Source organism: Syngnathus typhle, linkage group LG4, assembly GCF_033458585.1.
Source record: "Syngnathus typhle isolate RoL2023-S1 ecotype Sweden linkage group LG4, RoL_Styp_1.0, whole genome shotgun sequence".
Taxonomy (NCBI): domain Eukaryota; kingdom Metazoa; phylum Chordata; class Actinopteri; order Syngnathiformes; family Syngnathidae; genus Syngnathus; species Syngnathus typhle.
The window spans coordinates 5,802,664-5,830,410 of NC_083741.1; the positions used below are offsets into that span (position 1 = coordinate 5,802,664).

The 27,747-nt window shown below is 42.9% G+C and overlaps 1 protein-coding gene across 1 annotated transcript; it reads left to right on the forward strand.

Annotated features, from left to right (window-relative positions):
• The first annotated feature begins 101 nt into the window (after positions 1 to 101).
• On the forward strand, positions 102 to 27,747 carry mrpl27 (mitochondrial ribosomal protein L27). The gene is made up of 4 exons (XM_061276308.1): positions 102 to 194; positions 9,933 to 10,061; positions 25,874 to 25,941; positions 26,036 to 27,747. The coding sequence occupies exons 1-4, from the start codon at positions 155 to 157 to the stop codon at positions 26,240 to 26,242; spliced, it is 444 nt and encodes a 147-aa protein (XP_061132292.1). The 5' UTR covers positions 102 to 154; the 3' UTR covers positions 26,243 to 27,747.

The window sequence follows — 27,747 nt, forward strand, 5'->3', positions numbered from 1 at the left end:
AAAAGTGGCATTTCCATGATAAATGCGGTTTAGTGTAGTTCGTCTAATTGGACTTGCCGTAGCGTGACATCATCAGTAGGCGCTGCCCCCCGAGCTGATCAGACCAGATCGCGTCTTGACAATATCTTCATCGGACATAACTGAAGCTTTTCATATGGCAATGCTGCGACACTGCTTGCCCAGATACATTGCTGGTAACGGATGTTTTACTATTTTCACTTTACTTTGTTACCTGTTAAAATACAGCCATGAATACATCGTTTTCCGTCATAGTACTTTGGATGAACTTTAATGTAGTATTGCAATCATTGACTTTGTGATTAATTTATGATCTGTATCAAACGTTTAGTAAGATATTTGTGTAAATGTAAAAAATATATATTTACGTAAGACCAGAGAGGGTTTATACTAGAAGTTTCCAGACTGACGAAATTAAACCAGCGGTAACCTTGATTCTTAATACTGTGGTCCGACAGCGAGCGTCGTTCGCCACCTTGTAAATAAAAGCAACACATTTAATTAATGGACGACTTTGTATGAAAATTATGTTAGAAAATAACCTCTGTGGTCAGCCATGTCGTTCACCTAGGGGAGGGGTGTCCAAACATTTTGCAAGGTGGGCCAGATTTGATAAAGTGAAGGGGCCTGGGGGCCAATAGTTTTTTCGGATCTTTTTTAAGTACCAGAATTTCATGCTAACACACTGCTATAAAACAAATTTTATTTTTGCGATTGTCTTTATCTTTTAAATGACAAAATAACCAAATATAAGCCACTCAGGCTGATGTGAACAACTCCAAAAACACAAATTCTGCCTTTCATTCATATCTGAAGAGTCAGATAACATTGAACAAACTGTATGAAATACCTTAAATTTACATTTACAAATATTTTTGCCTCATAAACATTTCAAACAAGAGTTATAAGTAATGCAAAGTTGTCCTCCACGTTGAGAGGAGCCAGATGAGGTGGCTCGGGCATTTCATCAGGATGCCTCCTGGCCGCCTCCCTGGGGACATGTCCCGGGGATGTCACACCGGTAGGAGACCTCGTGGACAACCCAGGACGCGGTGGAGAGACTGTCTCTCGGCTGGCCAAGTTCTAACCAGCTCAGTGGCCTAGTGGTTAGAGTGTCCGCCCTGAGACTGGAAGGTTGTGGGTTCAAACCCTGGCCGGGTCATACCAAAGACTGTAAAAATGGGACCCATTGCTTCCCTGCTTGGGACTCAGCATTAAGGGTTGGAATTGGGGGTTAGAAGGAGTGGAGCTCTTTACAAGCCCTAGGCTTCGTCTTCCTCCTTGCACAGTTATTGATATAATATGTGCTAAACAATAAACTAAACTAAAACTAAACTATAACAAGCTCATGTAATGTCAAAAAAATAACATTGAATTTAAACTTATGGAGATGTTTATTTGTAGGATCATAATACAATCAAGTTTTGCCAAAATAATTGTTTTATTGAATCGATTGAAAACATTGAAATTGCGTAAGAGCAAACTGTAATAGAAATCTGTTCAACATTACTCTTCTTTTACAAATGGTCTCGGATATTAATATGGTTTGGATTGAAACCTTTTTAGTATTTGAATGCTGTACACAAAGTATGGACCCGCAGGCCAAATCCGGTCCCCGGTCAATTTTCATACAGCCTGCAGCTTCAGTCTTGTAATGTATTATTTATGGCCTGCCTGCACTGTCAAACTGAATAAAAAAAAAATCATGAAACTTGAAACTGTAATTCCTCCAAATTGGTGGCAGCACCACCCCTCTCCGCTGATTTCTGCCATCGCGACTGCAAAGAAAACAAGTAAAGTTGACATTGAGGGCCATCGCTTACAAGAGAAATGGGAATTACAATACTTAAGTGAAAATCAAGGAAACTGTGTTTGTCTAATTTGTAAAGAGATGGTTGTCATGTTTAAGGATTTCAACCTAAAGAGACACTGTCAGACTAAACATGCTAACACATAGTATGACAAGCTAACAGGGAGTGACCGTGCTGAACTGGCATCACAACAGCGATTCTTCACGCGGGGCTGCGAGTCAAAAGTAAATGTTACTAAAGCAAGCTACGAAGTGGCCATGTGAATACGCTGATGTTATGAACCTGTAACAATGTAACCGTGTGCGTGTGTGTGTGTGTGTGTTTGTTTGTGTGCGTGTGTGTAACATGTAGATGTAGCTAAAGTATACATTCTGTAAATATGTTTTTAGAACTCTTATCATTCTAACAACTTTTTTTATAACAAGTTACAAGTGTACATACTGTAAACATGTTTTTAGAACGCTTGTATTATAAAAAAAATTACCGTTTTTTTTCCGTGTATAGTGCGCCCCCATGTATAATAAGCACCCTAAAAATGGCATGCTGATGCTGGAAAAAAGCCTGTACCCATGTATAATACGCACCCAATTTCTATGAATTTTTTTAATTTTTTTTAATTTTTTTTTTAAGTCCCAATTATCGTCACACACGCAGGGAGGCAATGGGTCTCATTTTTATAGTCTTTGGTATGGTCTTAACTAGGCTGGATGTAATTTTTTTTGTTGGGGTTGATTTCTCCGACTGCCCGTAAACGCACCACCGCGCTCCGTGCGCGCATGTGAAAAAGGCGTGCGGACGTGAAAAAGGCGGCTCTGTATGGGAGAGACGTTGAAGAGGAATAAAAACACCCTTGGAAACCAAAACTTGCCCCTCGTCGTGACTCGGAGCCGCAACAAATGTTTCGGATTTGTGTAGGGTACATTGTGACAGACAGCAAACGAGCAGGTGATCGAGCAAGCGTCTGATACGAGAGCATTGCGGTCGTATGGAGCGTGTTTGAAGTGAACAGCAGAGACGAAAGGAACAAGGCAGTGTTGTGAAATAAAATATTACCTGTAATACGCATTTTGTTATTTGCTGATTGAAACTGCTAATTAAACTGTGAATTGAAACTAATAGGTGGAGAACTGAGCTCTCGCTCTTTATATAGCTGACGTGTCTTGCACATTCGTTCTGCGCATCTGTAATGGCGGCCTCCGTATGACGTCCGGTCCGCGATGGAGATTAGAAAACAAACAATATTTGACAATAACACACCATCAAGGATTGCACCATCGCATCAAACGAAGTGTCGTCAATTATGAATTTTACTAAGTGTGTTGGGCAGGATGGCTGAATGCGATGCGCGATTGACAACAAAGAAGAAGAAAGGTGATTTCAAGTTTTATTTCGAGGGAGATTTGTCATGTCTCGTCCCCAGTTTTGCTATGTGTCTAGGTTGCCATAGTTTCTGTTCGCGTCGCCCCTCTCTTCCTGTGTCACCTCAATCGGTGTAACATGTTTTGTATTTAAGTCCTGTCTGCCCCTCGCTCACCGTCGGATCATTTCATGTGTTACTGTCATGATGTCTGTTTGGTTTCTGTTCCTGTCTTTGGTAATGTCACCCTGTCTTTTTGTTCCACGACTTTGTCGGTCAGTCCTGTTGTTGGTTTTGTTGTACCATGACTTTCTTTAAAAAAAAAAAAAAAATATTAATCTTTTGTACCCATGTATAATGCGCACCCCAGATTTTAGGACAATAAATAAGTTAAATTTTGCGCACTATACACGGAAAAAAACTGTATAACAAGGTGCATTAATGTAAATGTTTTTAGAATTCATTATTGTAACAACTTTTTTATAACAAGGTAAAAGTGTACGTACTGTGTTGTGTGGGCACTCCCTTTTTTTTGGGAGGGGGGGGATCCGCAATGTACTGAAGCCGCGATAAATGAACTGCGATATAGCGAGGGATTTTTGTATTAGAAAACTAGGTCTATTGGGCTAAGAGCATGTACAAACTATACTCCTTTTAACATGAAAACCTTAGAGAAGCAAATTTGTTTTAGGTTCATTTACCTGACATGTTTCGGCGGAATCTTCCGCCTTCATCTGATGAAGGCGGAAGATTCCGCCGAAACATGTCAGGTAAATGAACCTAAAACAAATTTGTTTGATATAGAAGAACCAGAGAAGTAATTGAAAAAGAAAAAACAAGATGAACCTAGTACAACTTAGAGAAGCAATTGTGCGGCAAAAAATGGAACTGCTGTCAATGTGTTTCAACGCACTTAAATGAATTGAGGAATATAATTTGACCCGAAAAAACTTTGTCAAGAGCTTTTTTTTTTTTGCTTTAATCCATGCTACCATAATGCTACAGGCAGCACGGCTTTGTAGTTTTTTTCTGTCGTATTGAAACATTTTTGTCAGAGCACACAATTTTGAAAATGGTGTGCTTTGACTTAGGAGAGGCAGAGCGCATCCGAGCTTAGTGTTTCCGAAAGCATGCCCACAGGTCTGCTGCCACACTCTGGTGAAATCTAAAATAGATTTTTTATACATTTTCGACTGTGGTCAACAGTGCTAACATGCTTCGGGCCGGAGCGGCAGCAACCACTGTACAAGTGGTCACCATTTACCATTCATACATTTAAAAAAAGCATAATTCGCTGACCACGCCCAAAAAAAGATGCGAAACAAAGGCTGTGGTAGTTCAACTGCGATATATCAGGGGAACACATTATTTCTGTGTATCTTATTCGTGTACCTACATTTTCCATTATTCCCAAAATAAAAGACAGAAGTTAGGATTTTCTTCTTCTTTCCTCTAATATGTTCATTTTCCGTCTGATTTAAGCCATAACATGTTCCACATGTTCTCCTCATTTCAAGTATATATCTAAATCATTCAAAATCATTTTAAATAATTCCACAATTTTTCTCAATTCTTTTCAGCCTTCACACAAAATCTCTCCTGAAATTATATTCTCTAATTCAGAGATTGTCAACCGGTGGTCCACAGCCCTCTAGTCCAGCGGTGGCCAACCCGCGGATCGCGAGCCGCATGCGGCTCTTTGGCTGGTTTCATGCGGCTCTTTCACGTTCATATCAACATTGGAGTTTATTTTTCCTGCGTATTTGCTTCGCTTGAGTTCAATATGGTATTTTGGTCAAACGCGCATGCGCGTGAAATGAAATCCCGCAAAGGAGGAGGGACAAACCCATTTGAGGAGTGTCAATTTCGCTCTCAAAATGGCAAGGAAAAAATGCACAGCTAAACTAATATATGACGATGAACACAGGGCAGAGCGATTGGTTTTGCTGGCTTTTTAATGAATGGCGACTGTGACTACGGGGGCCCATTAGGTCCAGAAAAGCTAACAAGACGCTAACCCAGGGGTGGTCAACCCGGCCAAAATGGCAAGGAAAAAATGCACAGCTAAACGAATATATGACGATGAACACAGGACGTTTTTAACAGAGTTAGTTGTTTTTTGTTGAACGCTATGGCAAGCCATTCTGCCTGATGTGTCGGACGTCATTAGCGCATTTAAAAGCTGCAAATGGTCAGCGCCACTTCAGCTCACTTCATGCCAATATCGATAAGGACTTTGCAAAAGGGACTGAATTCCGCAAGCACAAGTTTGGACACTTTAAAAAGTCAGGGAGAAAAGTAGGTACAGTTTATCAAAAAAATTACGAAGCACTCAGAGACTGTCACACTTGCATTGTTTCAACTGGCTTGGAACATTGCACGGGCTAAAAAGCCATACAATGAAGTGGAGTTCGTTAAAAAATGGCTCAGTGACGTTATTGAAATCTTGTCTCCTGAAAACGACAAACTAAAACGAATGGTCTGTCCCGCCACACATAGTAAGTGAAAAAACTTATTATGTTTTTGTTTGTGGAATTTGTTGAACTGAGAGTTTGTCTGTGTGAGACAATGCACACAATCGACACTCATTGTTGAAAATGTGGTCTTTGGTCTGTGGTTCTAGTACTGTAGGAGTCAATTTGTCATTATCATGTTGATGCGTGACATAATAATGTCACAATAAATTTGGCTGAGCAGAGGGTTGTGTGTGTGTGTGTGTGTGTGTGTGTGTCTGTGTGTGTCTGTGTGTGTCTGTGTGTGTCTGTGTGTGTCTGTGTGTGTCTGTGTGTCTGTGTGTCTGTGTGTCTGTGTCTGTGTCTGTGTCTGTGTCTGTGTGTCTGTGTGTCTGTGTGTCTGTGTGTCTGTGTGTCTGTGTGTCTGTGTGTCTGTGTGTCTGTGTGTCTGTGTGTCTGTGTGTCTGCGTCTGCGTCTGCGTCTGCGTCTGCGTCTCTGCGTCTCTGCGTCTCTGCGTCTCTGCGTCTCTGCGTCTCTGCGTCTCTGCGTCTCTGCGCGTCTGCGCGTGTGCGCGTGTGCGTGCGTGCTCATGTGTATGATGTGGCTCTTTGCGATGACACGGTAAAAAATGTGGCTCTTAGTCTCTGACTGGTTGGCCACCCCTGCTCTAGTCGTTTGTGCCGGTATTGTAGGTGGTCGACGAAATTGGTAATGGTAAATAATTGTAACATTTTTAAAAATAATATTGATTTATTATTTTGACTGAATTATTTCCCAGCTAACTTTGATAATCATTTACCCTATCTTCCTTTGGTGCAAAATAAAATATTCCTTCAAAGCGGTAGTCCCCGAGCTGCTTGTTGGTTTTAATGGTGTCCAATCCTAAACACCTATTTGATACAGTGGCAAAGCTGACTGTATGCCAGCTGACCCCCGATAGTTCCTTCCACTCAGCTGACGAGTTCATGAAATTTTTTGCTCAGAAAATTGAATCCATTAGGGACGAGATCAAGAATACAATACCATTCCAATCACTCAGTTGAGACCGCCGTTTACCAGCGCTGATGATCATACAATAACCCTCTCAAATTTTAAAAGCGTGTCCCTTGAAAGGCTTACACAATTGGTTAGTGCGGCTAAACAAACAACATGTTTACTCGACCCTCTTCCAGCCAAACTACTTATTATTATTTCAAGTTTTAGGCCCGTCCATCTTAAATATAATCAATCTGTCTGTCTCCTCTGGAATAGTGCCAACAGCCTTTAAAACCGCTATCATTAAACCGTTAGTTAAGCAACCAAATCTTGACCCGGACTGTCTCAGTAATTATAGGCCAGTTTCAAACCTCCCATTCATAGCAAAACTTCTTGAAAAAGTAGTAGCGCAGCACCTTATTGATTACATGGTCGCCAATAATCGATGACTCTTTTCAGTCTGGTTTTAGAGCTAATCATTCCACTGAGACAGCACTTGCTAAAGTGACTAACGATCTCCTCATAGCTATGGATTCAAACACTTCATCTGTACTGTTACTACTCGATCTTAGTGCTGCCTTCGACACTGTAGAAAAGTTGTGTTGGTATTTCAGGGTCAGCACTAGGCTGGTTCCATTCCTATCTATCAGACAGGACGCACCGAGTGGTCCATGGCAATACGTCCTCGGAGCTCTATAATGTTACGTGTGGTGTCCCACAGGGATCGGTACTCGGACCAATTCTATTTAATATTTATATGATTCCGCTTGGGGACATAATACGTAAATATAATATTAGTTTTCAATTATATATGCCGTTATCGATGACAGATCCGCAGGATTGTTGTAATCTTGAGGCGTGCCTTGCGGAGATCAAGCAATGGATGTCTCTCAACTTCCTTCGTCTTAACCCAGATAAAATTGAGATGTTGATAATTGGTCCAACTCATTATCAACACTTATTTAAGGAAACCACTATAACTATAGACAACCGTACTATCACTCAGAGTGATACTGTAACTAATCTCGGGGTAATATTTGACCAAACACTCTCCTTTCAAAATCACATTAAGAATATAACCAGAATTGCGTATTTTCACCTTCGTAATATTGCAAAGATTTGTCCGATCCTCTCGACCGGTGATGCTGAAACTATTATACATGCGTTCGTCACGTCGCGCCTGGACTACTGTAATGTATTATTCTCTGGTCTTCCTAAGTCCCGCATCAAAAGTCTACAATTAGTACAAAATGCTGCTGCAAGGCTGGTCTCACGGACAAGAAAATTTGATCACATTACCCCAATATTAGCCAACTTACATTGGCTCCCGATCCATTTAAAATGTGACTTTAAGGTTCTTCCATTAATCTATAAATCACTGCATGACTTAGCGCCTTCATATCTCGTCGACCTAGTTGTTCCTTATGTTCTGTCTCGTAACCTTCGTTCGCAAAACGCTACTCTTTTAGCGACACCGAGAGCCAAGAAAATGTCTGCAGGGTTTAGAGCATTTTCTATTCGGGCTCCAGAGCTTTGGAATGCCCTACCAATGGATATTAGAACTGCTACCTCAGTAGAAACATTTAAGACGCGTTTAAAGACACATTTCTATGATCTGGCCTTTAACCAACCTGTAGTGGCCGATTCGGCTGGAGTTTGTTTTCTCTCCCTCTCCCTGTCAAATTTTGTTCATGTGAAGCCCTTTGAGACTGCTTGTGATTTAGGGCTATACCAGGGATGGGCAAACTTTTTGACTCGCAGTCCGAACTGGGTTCTAAATTTGGACCGGAGGGCTGAACCAGGAGCAGATGGACGTAGTGTTTGTGTGAAGTAATATAAGCGACCTGTAAAGGTCATTGCATAAAAGATTTTGGCCTTTAGTAGGTAGTAAAGCATGGATATTCCAAACAAGTTTTTTGAAAAAAAATGCATTTATGAACAGTATTAAAAAAAAAAAGAAATTCACTAAAAAACTATCAGTGATTCTCATAAAATACGACTGTTATTATGAATAACAGTCTCCATCACTTCAGTGCCAGCAGGTCAGATTAATGAAAGATGTTTATCTTATGAGATCACATCAAACGGCAAACATTCTGACCAAATATATCATCTTGAAGAATCGGTGAAAGCATACGTACATTCAAATAAAGTAATCAAAACGGCAACACGGTGAGGGGTATCTGAAAATCAGAGCAGAGTTTTAACTCACAAACACCTGGTAACAGAGGTGAGGAAACGGGAAACACTTCCTTAAAGTAAGCCTCAAGAACTTTTAAGGTTAAGATTAGTCGCAAACAGGTGGTACATCAATGTCCTTGAGCATCCTGAAAATGAGAATGGTCGCTAGTTTCAATTCCTGCTATGTGTACAAATCATATTCAAAATGCATTTTTTTTACAACAAACTTGAGAGCCTCCCCTTCATTTTCAGGGGGAACAGTGTTGTTGGTCTCCCTTTTTTGCTAGTGCGTCATAGTCTGGAGTAAAATTTGTTGTGGCAATTCTTAGGAGAGATCAGAGGTGTTGGTCCCTTTACCTCGATCTGTGACGGGTTGATGTTGATGTGGCTGAACGTCGCGTATGTCGAGCCAAATTGGCCACTCTTTTTTTAAACACTCGGCACTGTGTCCAACTTGCTTTTCCTTGGGCGACTAATTTTAATAGAAGGATTCCAGGGGAAGGTTTGTGGGTGGCTTTAGCGTAAAACTGGATCTGAAAGCTCAGCGCGCAAATTACAAGAATGCTGTCGTCACAGCCCACGCTCTAAATTCGGGACTGATACAAATCGAGCGTGAGTGCGCCATGTCCGTACTACTGAGTACGTCACTTGTGAGTGTGCACCGAGCTTTCTGACACGGCTTCCGGTAGTAAATGGACAGGCGAGCGGTTCCCATCTACTGGGGAAACGCAGTCATTGCAGGCAAAATGACAAAAAAAATGTTTAAGAATACAGTTTATTCAGGGTTGGCGGGCCGGATTAAACAGTCCCGTGGGCTGGATGTGGCCCGCGGGCCGTAGTTTGCCCACCGCTGGGACTTGACTTGACTATTTCACTGTAGTCATTTTAAGCACCCACAGTTTTCATTCAAATTAAATTTCTTATGCTTTTACCCCTAAGATTGATTTAAATGATTTCAAACTTTAGTCAAATGTTTCTCTTTATCTAACACCCAGATTTCTTCAATATTGAACATAAACAAAGAAGCAAAATAAAAAACAACAAAAGTGACTGCACTTATGCACTATGCAGCTAGGCAGTATTAGCGTTTATAGGTGATTGCTTACTCACTCAGTTTTCAATCATATTGATTTCAGGTCTTTTAGATCCTGGTCAGTTCTTTCGCCTGTCTTCGCTGAGGTTTGCATCCAAGAAGGCTGGTGGGAGCAGCAAGAACCGTGGTGGGAAGAGTGCTGGCAAAAGATACGGCATCAAGAAGCAAGATGGTAATAATCTGTTTTATTAAACATCTTTATGAAACTGGTCTATTGAATAATTTCAAGCCTCAATAATCCCTCCCAAGAGCTGCTAAATTCTTGAGCAGTTGTGTGCTCCTTGATAGTCCCAAAGATGGCAGGACATAAGATACAACAAGAATAAAGCAGTACTTGTCCATTGTCGCTTAGGAAATGAAAGTGGTTCTTTTGACGTTATTTAAATGAGTAATGGCTGACCTCTTCTCTGATACATGTAACACTCGCACAAGCAAGTGAACATCAGCGATCAAACTTGTGCAAAGGACCCTACGCCACAATTCCTTTTGCGTCACAGGTGAAAAAACTACAACAGACACATAACACACAACAGGTCTGTCAGCACTTGACCTGGTTAGTGACTATTACACAAACGGGCGAAAACCCACTTGTGTCCATTCTCAGTCCGTCCTTTTTTTTGTCCTTCATTCGGAAAATGGACATCCTGTCACGTGGAATGGAGCAGGGCAACCAAATGCAGCTTGGACCATGGTTTATTGAAGGGAAAAGGGTGGTGGAGGAGAGGATGGGGGGAACAAACAAGCAGGAGAGCATGGTAGGACTAACCGGCAGGAATAAACAGGAACTTACAGGACGGGCAAACAGGGAGAACAACAGGACTGGCAAACAGGACAGGCTAAAGAAACAAACTAATAGCGGTTTAACAGAAACAGACTGACAGAACGATCCAAAAGGGAGTGACACGCAGACAGGACTTGAATACAAGACAGGTAACGAGGAGCAGGTGAGGGCGAGTACACTGATTACGGGTAGACAATGGCAGGAAGGGGCGAGTGCACAGACGCGAACAAAAACCATGACAACGAACACTGACACACAAGGAAACGGCGAGGAGCGGGAAATAAGACGTGATACATCCGTCAAAGACGAGTGGATGGACAATTCTGTCACTGATGGGCATAGCGAGTTGGCCATAAAAAAAAAAAAGTTTAATTATTTATCATTTGAGTCGAGTCAGAGTGCTCAAAAGATAAACATACAGTGGGGCAAAAAAGTATTTAGTCAGCAACCAATTGTACAAGTTCTCTCACTTGAAAGATGCCTGTAATTTTCATCATAGGTAGACTTCAACTATGAGAGATACAATAAAAAAAAAAAAAAATACAGAAAATCACATTGTCTGATTATTAAAGAATTTATTTGCAAATTATGGTGGAAAATAAGTATTTGGTCAATAATGGCCTCGATCTGGGGCTCCACGCAAGATCTCACCCCGTGGGGTCAAAACAATCACAAGAATGGTGAACAAAAATCCCAAAACCACACAGGGGGACATAATGAATGACCTGCAGAGAATTGGCACCAAAGTAACAAAGACTACCAACAGTAACACTCTACGTTGCCAGGGGCAATGCCCTACCAAATCCTGCAGTGTCAGACGTGTCCCCTGCCTCTGAAGTTTGACATTTCATATGACATTCTCCCAATCCTCTTCTGGATCATCCAAATGCTCTCCTGAAAACTTCTGGGTTCTGTGATTTTTGGGAGGGAGCGAAAACACAAACTCCAGCCGAATCTGCCACTACAGGTTAATTAAAGGCCATATCATAGACGTGTCTTTAAACGTTTCTTAAATGTTTCTACTGAGGTAGCAGTTCTAATATCCATTGGTAGGGCATTCCAAAGCGCTGGAGCCCGAATAGAAAATGCTCTAGACCAGGGGTGGCCAACCAGTCAGAGACTAAGAGCCACATTTGTTACTGTGTCATCGCAAAGAGCCACATTATACACATGAGCACACAAGAACACCCCGCCACACACCCCCCACACACACAAACACGCACACACGCATGCACGCGCACACACACGCACACACACACACACACCCCTCTGCTCAGCCAAATTTATTTTGCGACATTATTATGTCACGCACCAACATGATAATGACAGATTGACTCCTACAGTACTAAAAACACAGACCAAAGACCACATTTCCAACAATGAACATTGTGTGCATTGTCTCACACAGACAAACTCTCTATTCTCCCTCACTTTTACCAACACGTGGATTTTCCAACTCGGGGAGAGAACACTCTGGACTTGGTTTACACCAATATAAAAGATGCATTCAGAGCGGCCCCCCGCCCCCACCTAACTCTTCAGACCACCTATCTGTTATGCTAATCCCTGGATACAGGCCCCTGCGGATCAGAGCAAAACCCACAGTGAAGCAGGTGAGGGTGTGGTCTGAGGGGGGCATGGAGGCACTCCAGTACTGCTTTGAGTGCTCTGACTGGGACATGTTCAGATCAGCAGCAACATATGACAATCAGATCGACATTGATGAGTACGCCATGACTGTGTCAGCCTACATCAACAAATGCACCGAGGACGTCAGCACCACTAAAAACATTATCACCCGAGCCAACCAACGACCCTGGATGACTGAGGAGGTACGTCATACGCTACGAGCACGGAACTCAGCCTTCAAGTCTGGGGACAAGGAGCCACTGAGGACAGCGAGAGCCAACTTGAACCGTGCCATCAGGTTAGCGAAGCGAAGCCACGGTCGAAAAATTCAGGATTCTTTCCACGACGCCAATAACACCAGGAGTATGTGGCAAGGCATACGGGCGATCACTGACTACAACTTACCCTTCCCCCCTGGTGGGTGAGGTGGATGCTGACTTCCTAAATGGTCTAAATAACTTCTTTGGGCGGTTTGAGGCACTAAACAGCACTCATGCAGTTAAATCTGTTCCCCATCAGGAAGAGGAGGCACTCTGCCTTGACTCAGCCGACGTGTTGAAGAGTCAACCCACGTAAGGCCCCAGGCCTCGAAAACATACCTGGGCGGGTGTTCAAGGAATGTGCAGGTCAGCTGGCTGGCGTTATCACAGACATTTTTAACATCTCGCTGGGCCAAGCCACAGTGCCTGTATGCTTCAAGGCTGCCTCCATCATTCCGGTGCCGAAGAAACCTCAAATCACCTCATTTAATGACTACAGACCTGTGGCACTGACTCCCATCATGATGAAGTGCTTCGAAAGGCTGCTCAAAGAACACATCGTCTCCAGACTCCCTCCAACATCCGACCCGTTCCAGTTTGCCTACCGGCAGAACCGCTCTACTGAGGATGCCATCTCCTCCGTTCTCCACCTGAGCCTGGCTCACCTGGAGGAGAGGAACACCCACGTGCGGTGGCTGTTCCTGGACTTCAGTTCAGCGTTTAACACCATCATTCCACAGCATCTGGTGGGAAAACTGGAACGCCTGGGCTTCAGCACCCCCCTTCGAAACTGGCTGCTAGACTTCCTCACCAACAGACCTCAGTCAGTCCGGGTCGGACAGAACACCTCAGATGTCATCACCCTCAGCACAGGCTCCCCTCAGGGCTGCGTCCTGAGCCCCCTGCTGTTCACCCTGATGACACACGACTGCGTCCCCAGGTTCACCACCAATCACATCGGGAAGTTTGCAGACGACACAACGGTGGTGCGCCTCATCAGTGACAACGACGACCTGGACTACAGAGAGGAGGTGGAGCAGTTGGTGGGCTGGTGCAGAGACAATAGCCTGATCCTGAATGTGGAGAAGACGAAGGAGATCATCGTCGACTTCAGGAAGAACCAGCCTCACCACGCTCCACTGATCATCAACAACTCAGCTGTGGAGGTGGTCAGCAGCATTAAATTCCTGGGGGTCCACATCACAGACGACCTCACCTGGACTGTGAACACCACGACACTGGTCAAGAGGGCACAGAAGCGCTTGTACTTCCTGCGGAGGATGAGGAGAGCCCACCTGCCCCCACCCATCATGAGGACGTTCTACCGAAGCACCATAGAGAGCATTCTGACAAGCTGTCTCTCGGTGTGGTGTGGAGGTTGCAGCGCCTCCGATTGGAAGAACGGTCAAGAGGGCACAGAAGCGCTTGTACTTCCTGCGGAGGATGAGGAGAGCCCACCTGCCCCCACCCATCATGAGGACGTTCTACCGAAGCACCATAGAGAGCATCCTGACAAGCTGTCTCTCGGTGTGGTGTGGAGGTTGCAGCGCCTCCCATTGGAAGAACGTGAGGAGAGTGGTGCGGACAGCAGAGAGGATCATCGGGGCACCTCTTCCTTCCATTAAGGACTTATCATCCCAGCGCTGCGTGTCCCGAGCCCGAAATATTATCAGTGACCCATCACACCCTCACCATGGCCTGTTCTCCCTGCTGCCCTCTGGGAAGAGGTTCCGTAGCATCCGCTGCAGGTCCACCAGGTTCTGCAATAGCTTTTTCCCTGCTGTCGTCACTGTTGAACATTCAACTTAGCAGTCCTCTGCACATTTTGTAAATACTGTTTTGTTTCCTACACTGTTTACATACTTTATCACTGATGCACTTTATACTTATCTTATTTCATATTTTTATATAGAAATTTCACTTTTTTTATTCAGCCAAAATATCACTACATTGTTGAAAGCCGTATGCAACGAAATTTCGTTTTGTGTGCACCCAGTGTTTACAAAATGACAATAAAGTTTGTCTAAGTCTAAGTTCAACAAATTCCACAAACAAAAACACAAGTTTTTCACTTACTATGTGTGGGCCAGACCATTCGTTTTAGTTTGTCGTTTTCAGGAGACAAGATTTCAATAACGTCACTGAGGCATTTTTTAACGAACTCCACTTCATTGTATGGCTTTTTAGCCCGTGCAATGTTCCAAGCCAGTTGAAACAATGCAAGTGTGACAGTCTCTGAGTGCTTCGTAATTTTTTTGATAAACTGTACCTACTTTTCTCCCTGACTTTTCAAAGTATCCAAACTTGTATTTGCCAAATTCAGTCCCTTTTCAGAGTCAGAGTCAGAGTCAGCTTTATTGTCAATTCCTTCATGCCAAGACACACAAAGAAATCGAAATGACGTTTCCTCCATCCCACGGTGACGAGACACAGTACACGAGTAACTTTTGCAAAGTCCTTATCGATATTGGCATGAAGTGAGCTGAAGTGGCGCTGACCATTTGCAGCTTTTAAATGCGCTAATGACGTCTGACATATCGGGCAGAATTGCTTGCCATAGCGTTCAACAAAAAACAACTAACTCTGTTAAAAACGTCCTGTGTTCATCGTCATATATTCGTTTAGCTGTGCATTTTCTCCTTGCCATTTTGGCAAGCGTCTTGTCAGCTTTTCTGGACCTAATGGGCCCCCGTAGTCACAGTCGCCATTCATTAAAAAGCCAGCAAAACCAATCGCTCTGGTTGTCCCTCCTCCTTTGCGGAATTTCACCTCACGCGCATGCGCTTTTGACCAAAATACCATATTGAACTCAAGCGAAGCAAATACGCACGAAAAATAAACACAAATATGATATGAACGTAAAAGAGCCGCATGAAACCAGCCAAAGAGCCGCATGCGGCTCGTGAGCCGCGGGTTGGCCACCACTGCTCTAGACCCTGCAGACATTTTCTTGGCCCTCGGGGTGACTAAAAGACAAGTGTTTTGCGAGCGGAGGTTACGAGACGGAACGTAAGGAACAACTAAGTCGACGAGATATAAAGGCGCTAAGCCAGTGCTTCTCAAATAGTGGGGCGCGCCCCCCTGGGGGGGCGCGTGTGACCCTGGGGAACAGGCTTTTTTTGGCAGTACTAGAATAAAGTGTAATTGCGCGTTTACTACAGCAGGGGGCAGTGGCGCTCTCATTGTTACTTCTGTCACGTTGCGACAGTGCAACATTTTACGACTTACAAGACAAGTTAGGATAGTCATGGTGGGGAGGGGGGGGCGCGAATAGATTTCTTCTTGCTAGGGGGGGCGTAACAGAAAATAATTGAGAAGCACTGCGCTAAGCCATGCAATGATTTATAGGTTAATAGAAGAACCTTGAAGTCACATCTTAAATGGACTGGAAGCCAATGTAAGTTGGCTAATATTGGGGTAATGTGATAAAATCTTCTTGTCCGTGTGCAGCCTTGCAGCAGCATTTTGCACTAACTGTAGACTTTTGATACTGGACTTAGGAGGACCAGAGAATAATGCGTTACAGTGGTCCAGGCGCAATGTAATTAACACAGGGTATAATAGTTTCCGCATCACTGGTCGAGAGGATCGGACGAATCTTAGCAATATTACGGAGGTGAAAAAACGCAAGTCTAGTTATGTTCTTAATGTACTTTTGAAAGGAGAGCTATTTGGTCAAATATTACCCCGAGATTAGTTACAGTATCGCTCTGAGTGATAGTACGGTTATCCATAGTTATAGTGGTTTACTTAAATAAATGGTGATAACGAGCTGGACCTATTATCAACATCTCAGTTTTATCTGGGTTAAGACGAAGGAAATTGAGAGACATCCATTGCTTGATCTCCGCAAGGCACACCTCAAGATTACAACAGTCCCGCAGATTTGTCATTGATAATGGCATATATAGTTGAGTATCATCCACGTAACACTGAAAACTAATATTATATTTACATATTATGTCCCCCAAGTGGAATCATAAATATTAAATATAATTGGTCCGAGTACAGATCCCTGCGGGACACCACACATAACGTTACAGAGCTCAGAGGTTGCATTGCCATGGACCACTTGGTGCGTCCTGTCTGAGATAGGAATAGAACCAGCGTAGTGCTGACCCTGGAATACCAACACAGCTTTTAAGGCGCTCTAATACAATATTGAAGTCTACGTACAGTGTCGAAGGCAGCACTAAGATCGAGTAATCAAGTGCTGTCTCGGTGGAATGATTAGCTCTAAAATCAGACTGAAAAGATTCATATCGGTTATTGGCGACCATGTAATCAATAAGCTGCTGCCCTACCCTATAAGTTTTGCTATGAATGGGAGATTTGAAACTGGCCTATAATTACTGAGACAGTCCGGGTCGAGATTTGGTCGCTTAAGTAACGGTTTAATGATAGCGGTTTTAAAGGCTGTTGGCACTGTACCAGAGGAGACAGACAGATTAATTATATTTAAAACGGACGGTCCTAAAATTTGAAATAATTCTTTAAATAGTTTGGCTGGAAGCAGGTCGAGTAAACATGTTTGTACACAATATACATACAAGTAAACAACACAAAAAGTAAAAACAAGAAGGCACAAACAATGAATAAATAAGAGCGATGAATAAATAATAAATAATCAAATAACATACCGTAATTGGAAACGGGTTGAGTGAACATGTTTGTTTACCTGCACTAACCAATTGTGTAAGCCATTCAATGGACACGCTTTTAAAATTTCAAAAGTCAAAGTCAAAGTTTGCTTTATTGTCAATATCTTAACATGCCAAGACATACAAAGAGATGGAAATTACGTTTCTCAATATCCCACGGTGACAAGACAGAGTACACAATATACATACAAGTAAACAACACAAAAAGTAAAAACAAGAAGGCACAAACAATGAATAAATAAGAGCGATGAATAAATAAATAATCAAATAACATACCGTAATTTTCGTACTATAAGTCGCGTTTTTTTTTTCATAGTTTGGGTGGGGGGGCGACTTATACTCAGGAGCGACTTGTATATATGTTTTTTTTTCACAAATTTTTACTTGATCATTAACACATCACTTATATAGTATACTTGACCACTTCACATGTTATTTTTAGTATAGTTGATCACTTCACATGTTTTGATATCTTTATCTTGAACATATTCAAAACATGAAAAATAGAGAGAAAAAATCAAATAAAGTAATTCGCCAGGATGACATAAAGGACGAGAAATTTGATCGATAGATTTAATGATTTGGAGTGACACAAATGGTTTGATAATATTGTTGTTTATGTGATAGTTATTTAAAATATAGTTTATATATCGTTGTATGGGCCTGTGGAATAATTTGAACTGCGGCGCGGCACACGGCATTGTTGACAAAGGACGATCGATGGATTTAATGAATTGGAGTGACACAGATGGTTTTATAAACGTGTTATTTATGTACCGTTTTTTTCTATGTATAATGCGCAGAATTTAACTAATTTATTGTCCTAAAATCTGCGGTGCGCATTATACATGGGTACAATATATATATATTTTTTTTTTTGACACGTCAGCTATATAAACAGCGAGAGTTCAGTTCTCTACCTAAATGTGTATTACAGGTAATATTTTATTTCACAACACTTTGCCTTGTTCCTTTCTTCTCTGCTGTTCACTTCAAACACGCTCCATACGAACACAATGCTCTCGTATCAGACGCTCACTCGATCACCTGCTCGTTTGCTGTCACAATGTACCCGACACAAATCCAAAACATTTCTTCGCTATCGAGTTTGCTACCGCATGCGCAGTGATACTGACCGGCAGAATAATAACCGGTTGTTCCCAAAGATGATCTTATTTCTAAAATAATTTTATGTTTACGGACTTAAGTAGGAGTCAAAATTTGGGTGCGTATTATATATGGGTACAGGCTTTTTTCCAGCATCGACATGCCATTTTTAGGGTGGGTATTATACATGGGGGCACATTATACATGGAAAAAAACGGTAATTGTTTTTTTAAATAACTGAATGTTACGTCAGGCCCGCTCGTTCATGTCTGTTCTTGGTGTATGATTTTGTCAAATAAATTGCCCCCCAAAATGAGACTTATACTCCGGAGTAGAGATGCACCGATCCGATATCTGGATCGGATATCGGGCCCGATATCAACAAAATAGATGGATCGGGTATCGGAAAATGCAGCCGATCTGTGAGCCGATACTTTCCTTAATCTATTAGGACGCGGGCTACGTCATACGTCAGCAGCACGTGTGCCGCATGCCACGAGAGTTTTCTAAACAAACGCAAACATGGAGCGAACGTTCGCTTCTCTTCCCCGGGTTGCTAAGCGGACGTCAAATCCTGCGCGTTCGCTTCTCTTCGGGTTGCTAATGGGACGTCAAAGGCTGCACGTTCGCTTCTCTCCCGAATGGGGGGGGGGAGGCTAATCGGATGTCAAACGCTGCGTGTTCGCTTCTCTTCCGGGGGGGGGTGTTAATGGGACGTTAAACGCTTTGTGTGGCGGGCTCCATCTAGTGTGGAAACTGAGAAGCTGAGCTCGAGCTTCTTGTGCGGGCCATATTCAATTATGTTTTCAGAATTTGCTGCGGGCCAATAAAAACTGGACCGTTAGTTTGGACACCCCTAATTTAGAGCAAAGAACTGTGTAGTCTGCCTGATGCCATTGCCTTTGGTCTTTTCTGTTCCACATGTAGAGTTATGTAGCTTGTTAAATCAACCATAATATCGGATCGGTATCGGGTATCGACCGATACGCAAAGTCACGGCATCGGTATCGGTATCGAAACTGAAAAAGTCGGATCGGTGCATCTCTACTCCGGAGCGACTTGTATATGTTTTTTTTCACATTTTTGGGCATTTTATGGCTGGTGCGACTTATCCTCTCGAGCTACTTATAGTCCGAAAATTACGGTAATAAATAAGAGGAGCAAAAATGGAGCAAGTGTGCAGACAGTCAGAATATAGCGCAAAAGTACAGGACGTTACGCAGGAGGTGGGAGAGAGTTCAGGATCCTAACAGCCTGGTGTATGAAGCTGTCGGTGAGTCTGGTGGTGCAGGAGCGATTGGAACGGCCATCTTGATCTCATCCCTAATGGATTAAATCTTTCGAGCGAAAAATTTCATGAACTCGTTAGTTGAGTGGAAGGAGCTATCGGAGGCCGGCTGTCGTAGTGTTAGCTTTGCCACTGTATCAAATAAGTATTTAGGATTGTTTTTATTGAGATTAATAATTTGCGAGAAATAATTAGTTTTTGCTAAGATAAGCGCATCTTTGTATTTCAGGAGGCTGTCATGCCTTGCCTGATGGAAAACCTCAAGTTTGATTAAACACCATTTGCGCTCATGCTTCCTTCATAATTGCTGAAGAGTACGTGTTTCATCTGTGAACCATGGAGTGGTCTTACTACGGCGAGTTTTCAGACGTAGTGACGCTACAGAGTCGGTGGCATTTAACAATGTCTCGTTGAATTCATTTCTAATATTATCAATAGAGCCGATATATCCGGGAAATATGGCAGTTGCCGGCGGCAGTAACTCAGATAGGGCAGTCGCAGTTACGGAGTTAAAATTACGGCTGCTGTAATTATGATTGAGCTCTTGTCTTTGACAAAGAACTAAAATTTAAAATTTTATTAAGTAGTGATCAGACATAACTGTAGTGTATGGCAGTACTGTTATATTTGAGGTTGCCAGTCCTCGGGATAATACCAGATCTAAGGTATTTCCATTCTTATGCTTTGCTGCCTGTATGGCTTGCGTAAAACCATAACGTATCAGTTAAAGTCTGAAACGCCAAAGTAAGTGGCTCTGACAGTAAATTCATGTGGATATTGAAATCACCCATAATTATTACATTATCCGCATTTATCACTAGATCAGCCACAACTTCTGAAAATTCATCCAGGAAGCCAGAGTAAGCGGTAAATAACAGCAAGATAAAATTACGTTAAAGCTGTGGATCGGACAGTGAGAACTTAAAATGTTTTATATATGTAAATCGAACGAGGCCTAAATCTAAGATCGGAATTAGAGATGAGGGCGACACCCCTACCCTTTTTTCCAGGACGCGCCACATGTGAGCTCACAAAATTTGGAGGCGAAGCTTCATTAAGCGGTAGTAGTTCATTAGGTTTTAACCAGGTCTCGCAGAGACCAAAAATGTTAACATTATGTTCTGTGATGAGGTCATTAACAAGTACTGCTTTCGAATGAAGTGACCTAATATTCATAAAACCGAGTTTGAGTCTAATCGGTAGATCAGCGTTCGTATCTATCGGAGGATTTTTAAACGAAATACGAATAAGATTGTCTGAACCTAGATCTTTAGGAGTGATACTAGATCAGGGGTGGGCAAACTACGGCCCGCGGGACCGTTTAATCCGGCCCGCCAACCCTGAATAAATTATATTATGAAACATTTTTTGGGTCATTTTGCATGCAATGACTGCGTTTCCCCAGTAGATGGGGAACCGCTCGCCTGCGCATTTACTACCGGAAGCCGCGTCAGAAAGCTCGGTGCACACTCACAAGTGCGTGTACGTACTCAGTAGAACGGACATGGCGCACTCGCGCTCTATTTGTATCAGTCCCGAATTTAGAGCGTGGGCTGTGACGACAGCATTCTTGTAATTCGCGCGCTGAGCTTTCAGATACAGTTTTACGCTAAAGCCACCCACAAACCTTCCGCTGGAATCCTTCTATTAAAATGAGTCACCCAAGGAAAAGCAAGGTGGACACAGTGCCGAGTGTTTAAAAAAAGAGTGGCCAATTTGGCTCGACGTACGCGACGTGACGTTCAGCCACATCAACATCAATCCGTCACAGATTGAGTTAAACGGACCAACACCTCGGATCTCTCCTAAGAATTGCCACAACAAATTTTACTCCAGACTATGACGCACTAGCAAAAAAGGGAGACCAACAACACTGTTCCCACTGAAAATGAAGGGGAGGCTCTCAGGTTTGTTGTAAAAAAATGCATTTTGAATGTGATTTGTACACATAGCAGGGATTGAAACTAGCGACCACCTCATCTTCAAACAATGCAGGATGCTCAAGGACATTGATGCACCACCTGTTTGCGACTGTTTTTTTCCATGTATAATGCGCCCCATGTATAATACGCACCCTAAAAATGGCATGTCAATGCTGGAAAAAAGCCTGTACCCATGTATAATACGCACCCAATTGTTATTATTATTATTTTTTTTTAAGTCCCAATGATCGTCACACACGCATCTGGGTGTCTTGAAATTTGTCTTCTGCATTTGACCCATCTCCGTGTGATTTTGATCCATTCCCTGGGGGAGAGGGGAGCAGTGAGCAGCAGTGAGCAGCAGTGAGCAGCAGCGGCGCCGCGCTCGGGAATCATTTGGTGATCTAACCCCCCAATTCCAACCCTTAATACTGAGTGCCAAGCAGGGAGGCAATGGGTCCCATTTTTATAGTCTTTGGTATGGTCTTAACTAGGCTGGATGTATTTTTTTTGTTGCCGTTGATTTCTCCGATCAGTTAGGTTATGAAATGAAAAGTGCGGACATGTGAAAAAGGTGTGCGGACATGTGAAAAAGGCGGCTCTGTATGGGAGAGAAGTTGAAGAGGAATAAAAACACCCTTGGAAACCAAAACTTGCCCCTCGTCGTGACTCGGAGGCGCAACAAATGTTTCGGATTTGTGTAGGGTACATTGTGACAGCAAACGAGCAGGTGATTGAGCAAGCGTCTGATACGAGAGCATTGCGTTCGTATGGAGCGTGTTTGAAGTGAACAGCAGAGACGAAAGGAACAAGGCAAAGTGTTGTGAAATAAAATATTACCTGTAATACGCATTTTGTTATTTGCGGATTGTATTAAACTATCACATTCATTGTCAGTCAAGAAGAGAAGAGGACCATTCGCATCGGATCCATAGTGCGCATGCGCAGTGATACTGCCTCTGTATGACGTCCAGTCCGCGATGGAGATTAAAAAACAAACAATATTTGACAATAACACAGGTTTCCTGTCTTTGGTAATGTCACCCTGTCTTTTTGTTCCACGTCTTTGTCGGTCAGTCCTGTTGTTGGTTTTGTTAGAGAGTTATGTTAGTTTACCAAGTCTGTGTTTTGAGTTCTTCCAATGAACCCTGGTCCAAGCTCCACTTGGTCGCCCTGCTCCTTTCCACACTCCATCCGTGACAAGATTTTCTTAAAAAAAAAAAAAAAATTGTACCCATGTATAATCCGCACCCCAGATTTTAGGACAATAAATTAGTTAAATTTTGCGCATTATACATGGAAAAAAAACGGTAATCTCAACCTGCCACCATCGTACCTGTGCCGAAGAAACCCGCTCCGTCCTGCTTCAATGACTACCGCCCCGTGGCACTTACGCCCATCATCATGAAGTGCTTTGAGCGGCTTGTCATGGAGCACATCCGATCCGTTCTCCCCCCCACCGCTGACCCCTTCCAGTTTGCGTACCGAGCCAAGCGGTCTTCTGAGGATGCCATCTGCTCTGCCCTCCACTCGGCCCTCACCCACCTGGAGAGGAGGGACTCGTATGTGAGATTGCTGTTTGTGGACTTCAGTTCTGCCTTCAACACCATTGTGCCACAACGCCTCATCAGCAAACTTGACGCGCTGGGCCTCAGTACCTACCTCTGCAACTGGCTACTGGACTTCCTCTGTCAGAGGCCACAGGTAGTACGTGTTGGCGACAAAATCTCCGCCAGCATCACGCTGAGCACGGGAGCCCCCCAAGGCTGCGTGCTCAGTCCGCTGCTCTTCACCCTCCTGACGCATGACTGCACTGCAACCTACAGCGACAACCGTATCGTGAAGTTTGCTGACGACACGACTCTGGTGGGTCTCATCACCAAGGGAGACGAGACTCAATACAGGCTGGAGGTTGACCTTCTGACCACGTGGTGCAGGGACAACAACCTCCTGCTGAACGTCGACAAGACCAAGGAGATTGTTGTGGACTTCCGGAAGGGTCACACCCAACACCTGCCGCTGACCATCGACGGTGCTGTGGTGGAGCGAGTGAGCAGCGCCAAGTTCCTGGGGGTGCACATCAGTGAGGATCTCTCCTGGTCCACCAACACCGCATCACTGGCAAAGAAAGCCCAGCGCCGCCTGTACTTCCTGCGGAAACTTAGGCGAGCGAGCGCTCCTCCGGCCGTCATGACTGCATTTTACCGCGGCACCATTGAGAGCGTCCTCTCCAGCTGTATTGCTGTTTGGGGTGGCGGCTGCACTGACTACAACTTGAAGGCCCTGCAGCGCATAGTGAACACTGCTGGTAAGATTGCTGGTGCTTCGCTCCCCTCCTTGAAGGACATTTACACCTCCCATCTCACCCGCAAGGCGACCACGATTGTGAGTGATGCGAGTCACCCCGCTCACTCTTTGTTCGAGCTTCTGCCCTCTGGGAAGAGGTACAGAAGCCTGCGCTCCCGCACCTCCAGACTCTCAAACAGCTTCATACTCCAGGCTGTTAGGATCCTGAACTCGCTCCCCCGTTCTGCGTAGCGTCCTGTACTTTCACTGTCTGAACTGTCTGAATGCACACTGGCTCTTATTTATTATTTGTTATTACTCTTATTTATTGTTTGTGCCTTTTTGTTTATGATGTTTTTTACTTTTGCGCTATGCTTGCTGGCTCCGTTATTTATTGTGTTATCTGTTTATTTATTATTTATTCATCACTCTTACTATTGATTGTTTGAATTTTTGCCTTCTTGTTTTTATATTGTGTCGCGTACATGTATGTCTATCGTGTTATGTGTCTCGTCACCGTGGGATAGAGAAAAACGTAATTTCGGTCTCTTTGTGTGTTGTGACATGTGGAGAGATTGACAATAAAGCTGACTTTGACCTTGACTTTGATTTTGACTGTAAAGTTCTTAAGGCTTACTTTAAGGAAGTATTTCCCGTTTCCTCACCTCTGTTACCAGGTGTTTGAGTTAAAACTCTGCTCTGATGTTCAGATACCCCTCACCGTGTTGCCGTTTTGATTACTTTATTTGAATGTACGTATGCTTTCACCGATTCTTCAAGATGATATATTTGGTCAGAATGTTTGCCGTTTGATGTGATCTCATAAGCTAATAAACATCTTTCATTAATCTGACCTGCAGGCACTGAAGTGATGGAGACTGTTATTATAATAACAGTGTCGTATTTTATGAGAATCACTGATAGCAGTTTTTTAGTGATTTTTTTTTTTTTAATGCTGTTAATAAAATGCATTTGTTTTCAAAAAACTTGTTTGGAATATCCATGCTTTACTACCTACTAAAGGCCAAAATCTTTTATGCAATGACCTTTACAGGTCGCTTATATTACTTCACACAAACACTACGTCCATCTGCTCCTGGTTCGGCCCTCCGGTCCAAATTTAGAACCCAGTTCGGCCCGCGAGTCGAAAAGTTTGCCCACCCCTGTACTAGATGATGCTCTGAATTGAAATCTCATATTGCTCATGTACGGAAAAAATGTCTAAAAGTATTTTTATATTAAATGAGGTAAAATATGTGTTAGATTACAAGGCAATGTGTATATTGTATTACTGGTATTGCCATATAGCAACTACTGTGTGGGAAGTGTGGGTTAACACATAAGACACAAAGGCATTGTATAGAACAGTGGTTCTTAACCTTGTTGGAGAACCTCTCTTCCTGTGTCACCTCAATCGATGTAACGTGTTTTGTATTTAGGTCCTGTCTGCCCCTCGCTCACCGTCGGATCATTGCATGTGTTACTGTCATGATGTGGTTTCTGTTCCTGTCTTTGGTAATGTCACCCTGTCTTTTTGTTCCATGACTTTGTCGGTCAGTCCTGTTGTTGGTTTTGTTGTACCATGACTTTCTTTTAAAAAAAAAAAAAAAAAAAAAATTTACAATTTTTTTGTACCCATGTATAATGCGCACCCCAGATTTTAGGACAATAAATTAGTTAAATTTTGCGCACTATACACGGAAAAAAATGGTACACCCTGAACTGGTCGCCAGCCAGTCACGGGGCACGTATAGAAACAAACAACCATCCACATGCACACCGTCACTAAACGAAAATCTATCCAACCCACTCAGGCACGGCGAGAACATGCAAACTCCACACAGAAAAGCTGGAGCAAAAATCACGACCTGCACATCTGAACTATCAGGCGTAATGTGCAAACCAATGCCTAAATGTGTCGCCTGCTTTTAATCCATGAAACCTATTTTGATCTCAGATTATGGTGATATTGCATCTAGTGTTTCAAGAAATTCTCAGGTGTCACTGTAATTTTATGAAATTGTCATCTTATATTTTTTGTTATTGCAAGGAAACTTTGTCCATGCTGGCAACATCCTGGCAACACAAAGGCTACTGAGGTACCACCCAGGAGCGCATGTAAGTGCACTTTTATTGTTTTCCTGTCATTGTAGTTTGATGTTTAACTGGTAATTACACTAACAGTCACTGCATATGTCATTCTGATTTGAAGGTTGGGATGGGAACCAATAACACTCTATATGCGCTTGAAGATGGTTGCATCAAATTCACCAAGGAGGTCTACATCCCCCACCCTCGCAGTATGGAGACGAGCCAGATAATCACCAAGCTTGCCAATGGATCTTTGCTTTACAAAACATTCATCAACATTATTCCAGTCAAGCAAGAACCCACCTTCAAACTGGTTAGCATGGTCTAAACTCTAAACCCTCATGTGAGGACAAAAAACAATAGCTTCTGATTAAATGCCTCAAAACTGAATTCACATTTTACATTGCCTCCAAAAACATGTACTGTTAAAGATGAACCAAATTTTCAGAAAAGACGTCACACTCCAGCTCACTGAGCATTTAACTTGGATTGATGTTTTGCATCCAGTTAATAATAATATCCATAATAATAGTAATAATAGCAATGATAATAATAATACCGTTTTTTTCCGTGTATAATGCACCCCCATGTATAATACGCACCCTAAAAAGGACATGTTGATGCTGGAAAAAAGCCTATACCCATGTATAATACGCACCCAATTTTTAAAAAAAAAATTAAAAAACAAAATGTTAATTTTTTTTTTTTTTTTTTTTTTTGAAGTCCCAATGATCGTCACACACGCAGGGAGGCAATGGGTCCCATTTTTATAGTCTTTGGTATGGTCCTAACTAGGCTGGATGTAATTTTTTTTGTTGGCGTTGATTTCTCCGACTGCCCGTAAAGGCACCACCGCGATCAGATGAAAAGAGAGGAAAGTGGCGCGCGGACATGTGAAAAAGGCGGCTCTGTATGGGAGAGATGTTGAAGAGGAATAAAAACGCCCTTGGAAACCAAAACTTGCCCCTCATCGTGACTCGGAGCCGCAACAAATGTTTCGGATTTGTGTAGGGTACATTGTGACAGCAAACGAGCAGGTGATCGAGCAAGCGTCTGATACGAGAGCATTGCGGTCGTATGGAGCGTGTTTGAAGTGAACAGCAGAGACGAAAGGAACAAGGCAAAGTGTTGTGAAATAAAATATTACCTGTAATACGCACTTTGTTATTTGCTGATTGCTACTGCTAATTAATCTGTGAATTGAAACTAATAGGAAGAAAGCAACTCTCGCTCTTTATATAGCTGACGTGTCTTGCGCATCCGTTCTGCGCATGGGATCCATAGTGCGCATGCGCAGTCATACTGCCTCCGTATGACGTCCGGTCCGCGATGGAGATTTAAAAACAAACAAAATTTGACAATAACACACCATCAAGGATTGCACCATCGCATCAAACGATGTGTCGTCAATTATGAATTTTACTGAGTAAGTGTGTTGGGCAGGATGGCTGAATGCGATGCGCGATTGACAACAAACAAGAAGAAAGGTGATTTCAAGTTTTATTTCGAGGGAGATTTGTCATGTCTCTTCCCCAGTTTTGCTATGTGTCTAGGTTGCCATAGTTTCTGTTGGCGTCGTCCCTCTCTTTCTGTGTCACCTCAATCAATGTAACGTGTTTTGTATTTAAGTCCTGTCTGCGCCTCGCTCACCGTCGGATCATTGGATGTGTTACTGTCATGATGTCTGTTTGGTTTCTGTTCCTGTCTTTGGTAATGTCACCCAGTCTTTTTGTTCCACGTCTTTGTCGGTCAGTCCTGTTGTTGGTTTTGTTGTACCATGACTTTCTTAAAAAAAATAATAATAATAATTAATAAAAAAAATTTAAATTTTAA

Bases quoted from the DNA above. Each gene is read 5' to 3' on its own strand.
- mrpl27 (XM_061276308.1), top strand. From the start codon at position 155: ATGGCAATGCTGCGACACTGCTTGCCCAGATACATTGCTG. The intron at 10,062-25,873 runs GTAATAATCTGT...TGTTATTGCAAG, and splicing joins CGGCATCAAGAAGCAAGATG to GAAACTTTGTCCATGCTGGC. The intron at 25,942-26,035 runs GTAAGTGCACTT...TCTGATTTGAAG, and splicing joins GGTACCACCCAGGAGCGCAT to GTTGGGATGGGAACCAATAA.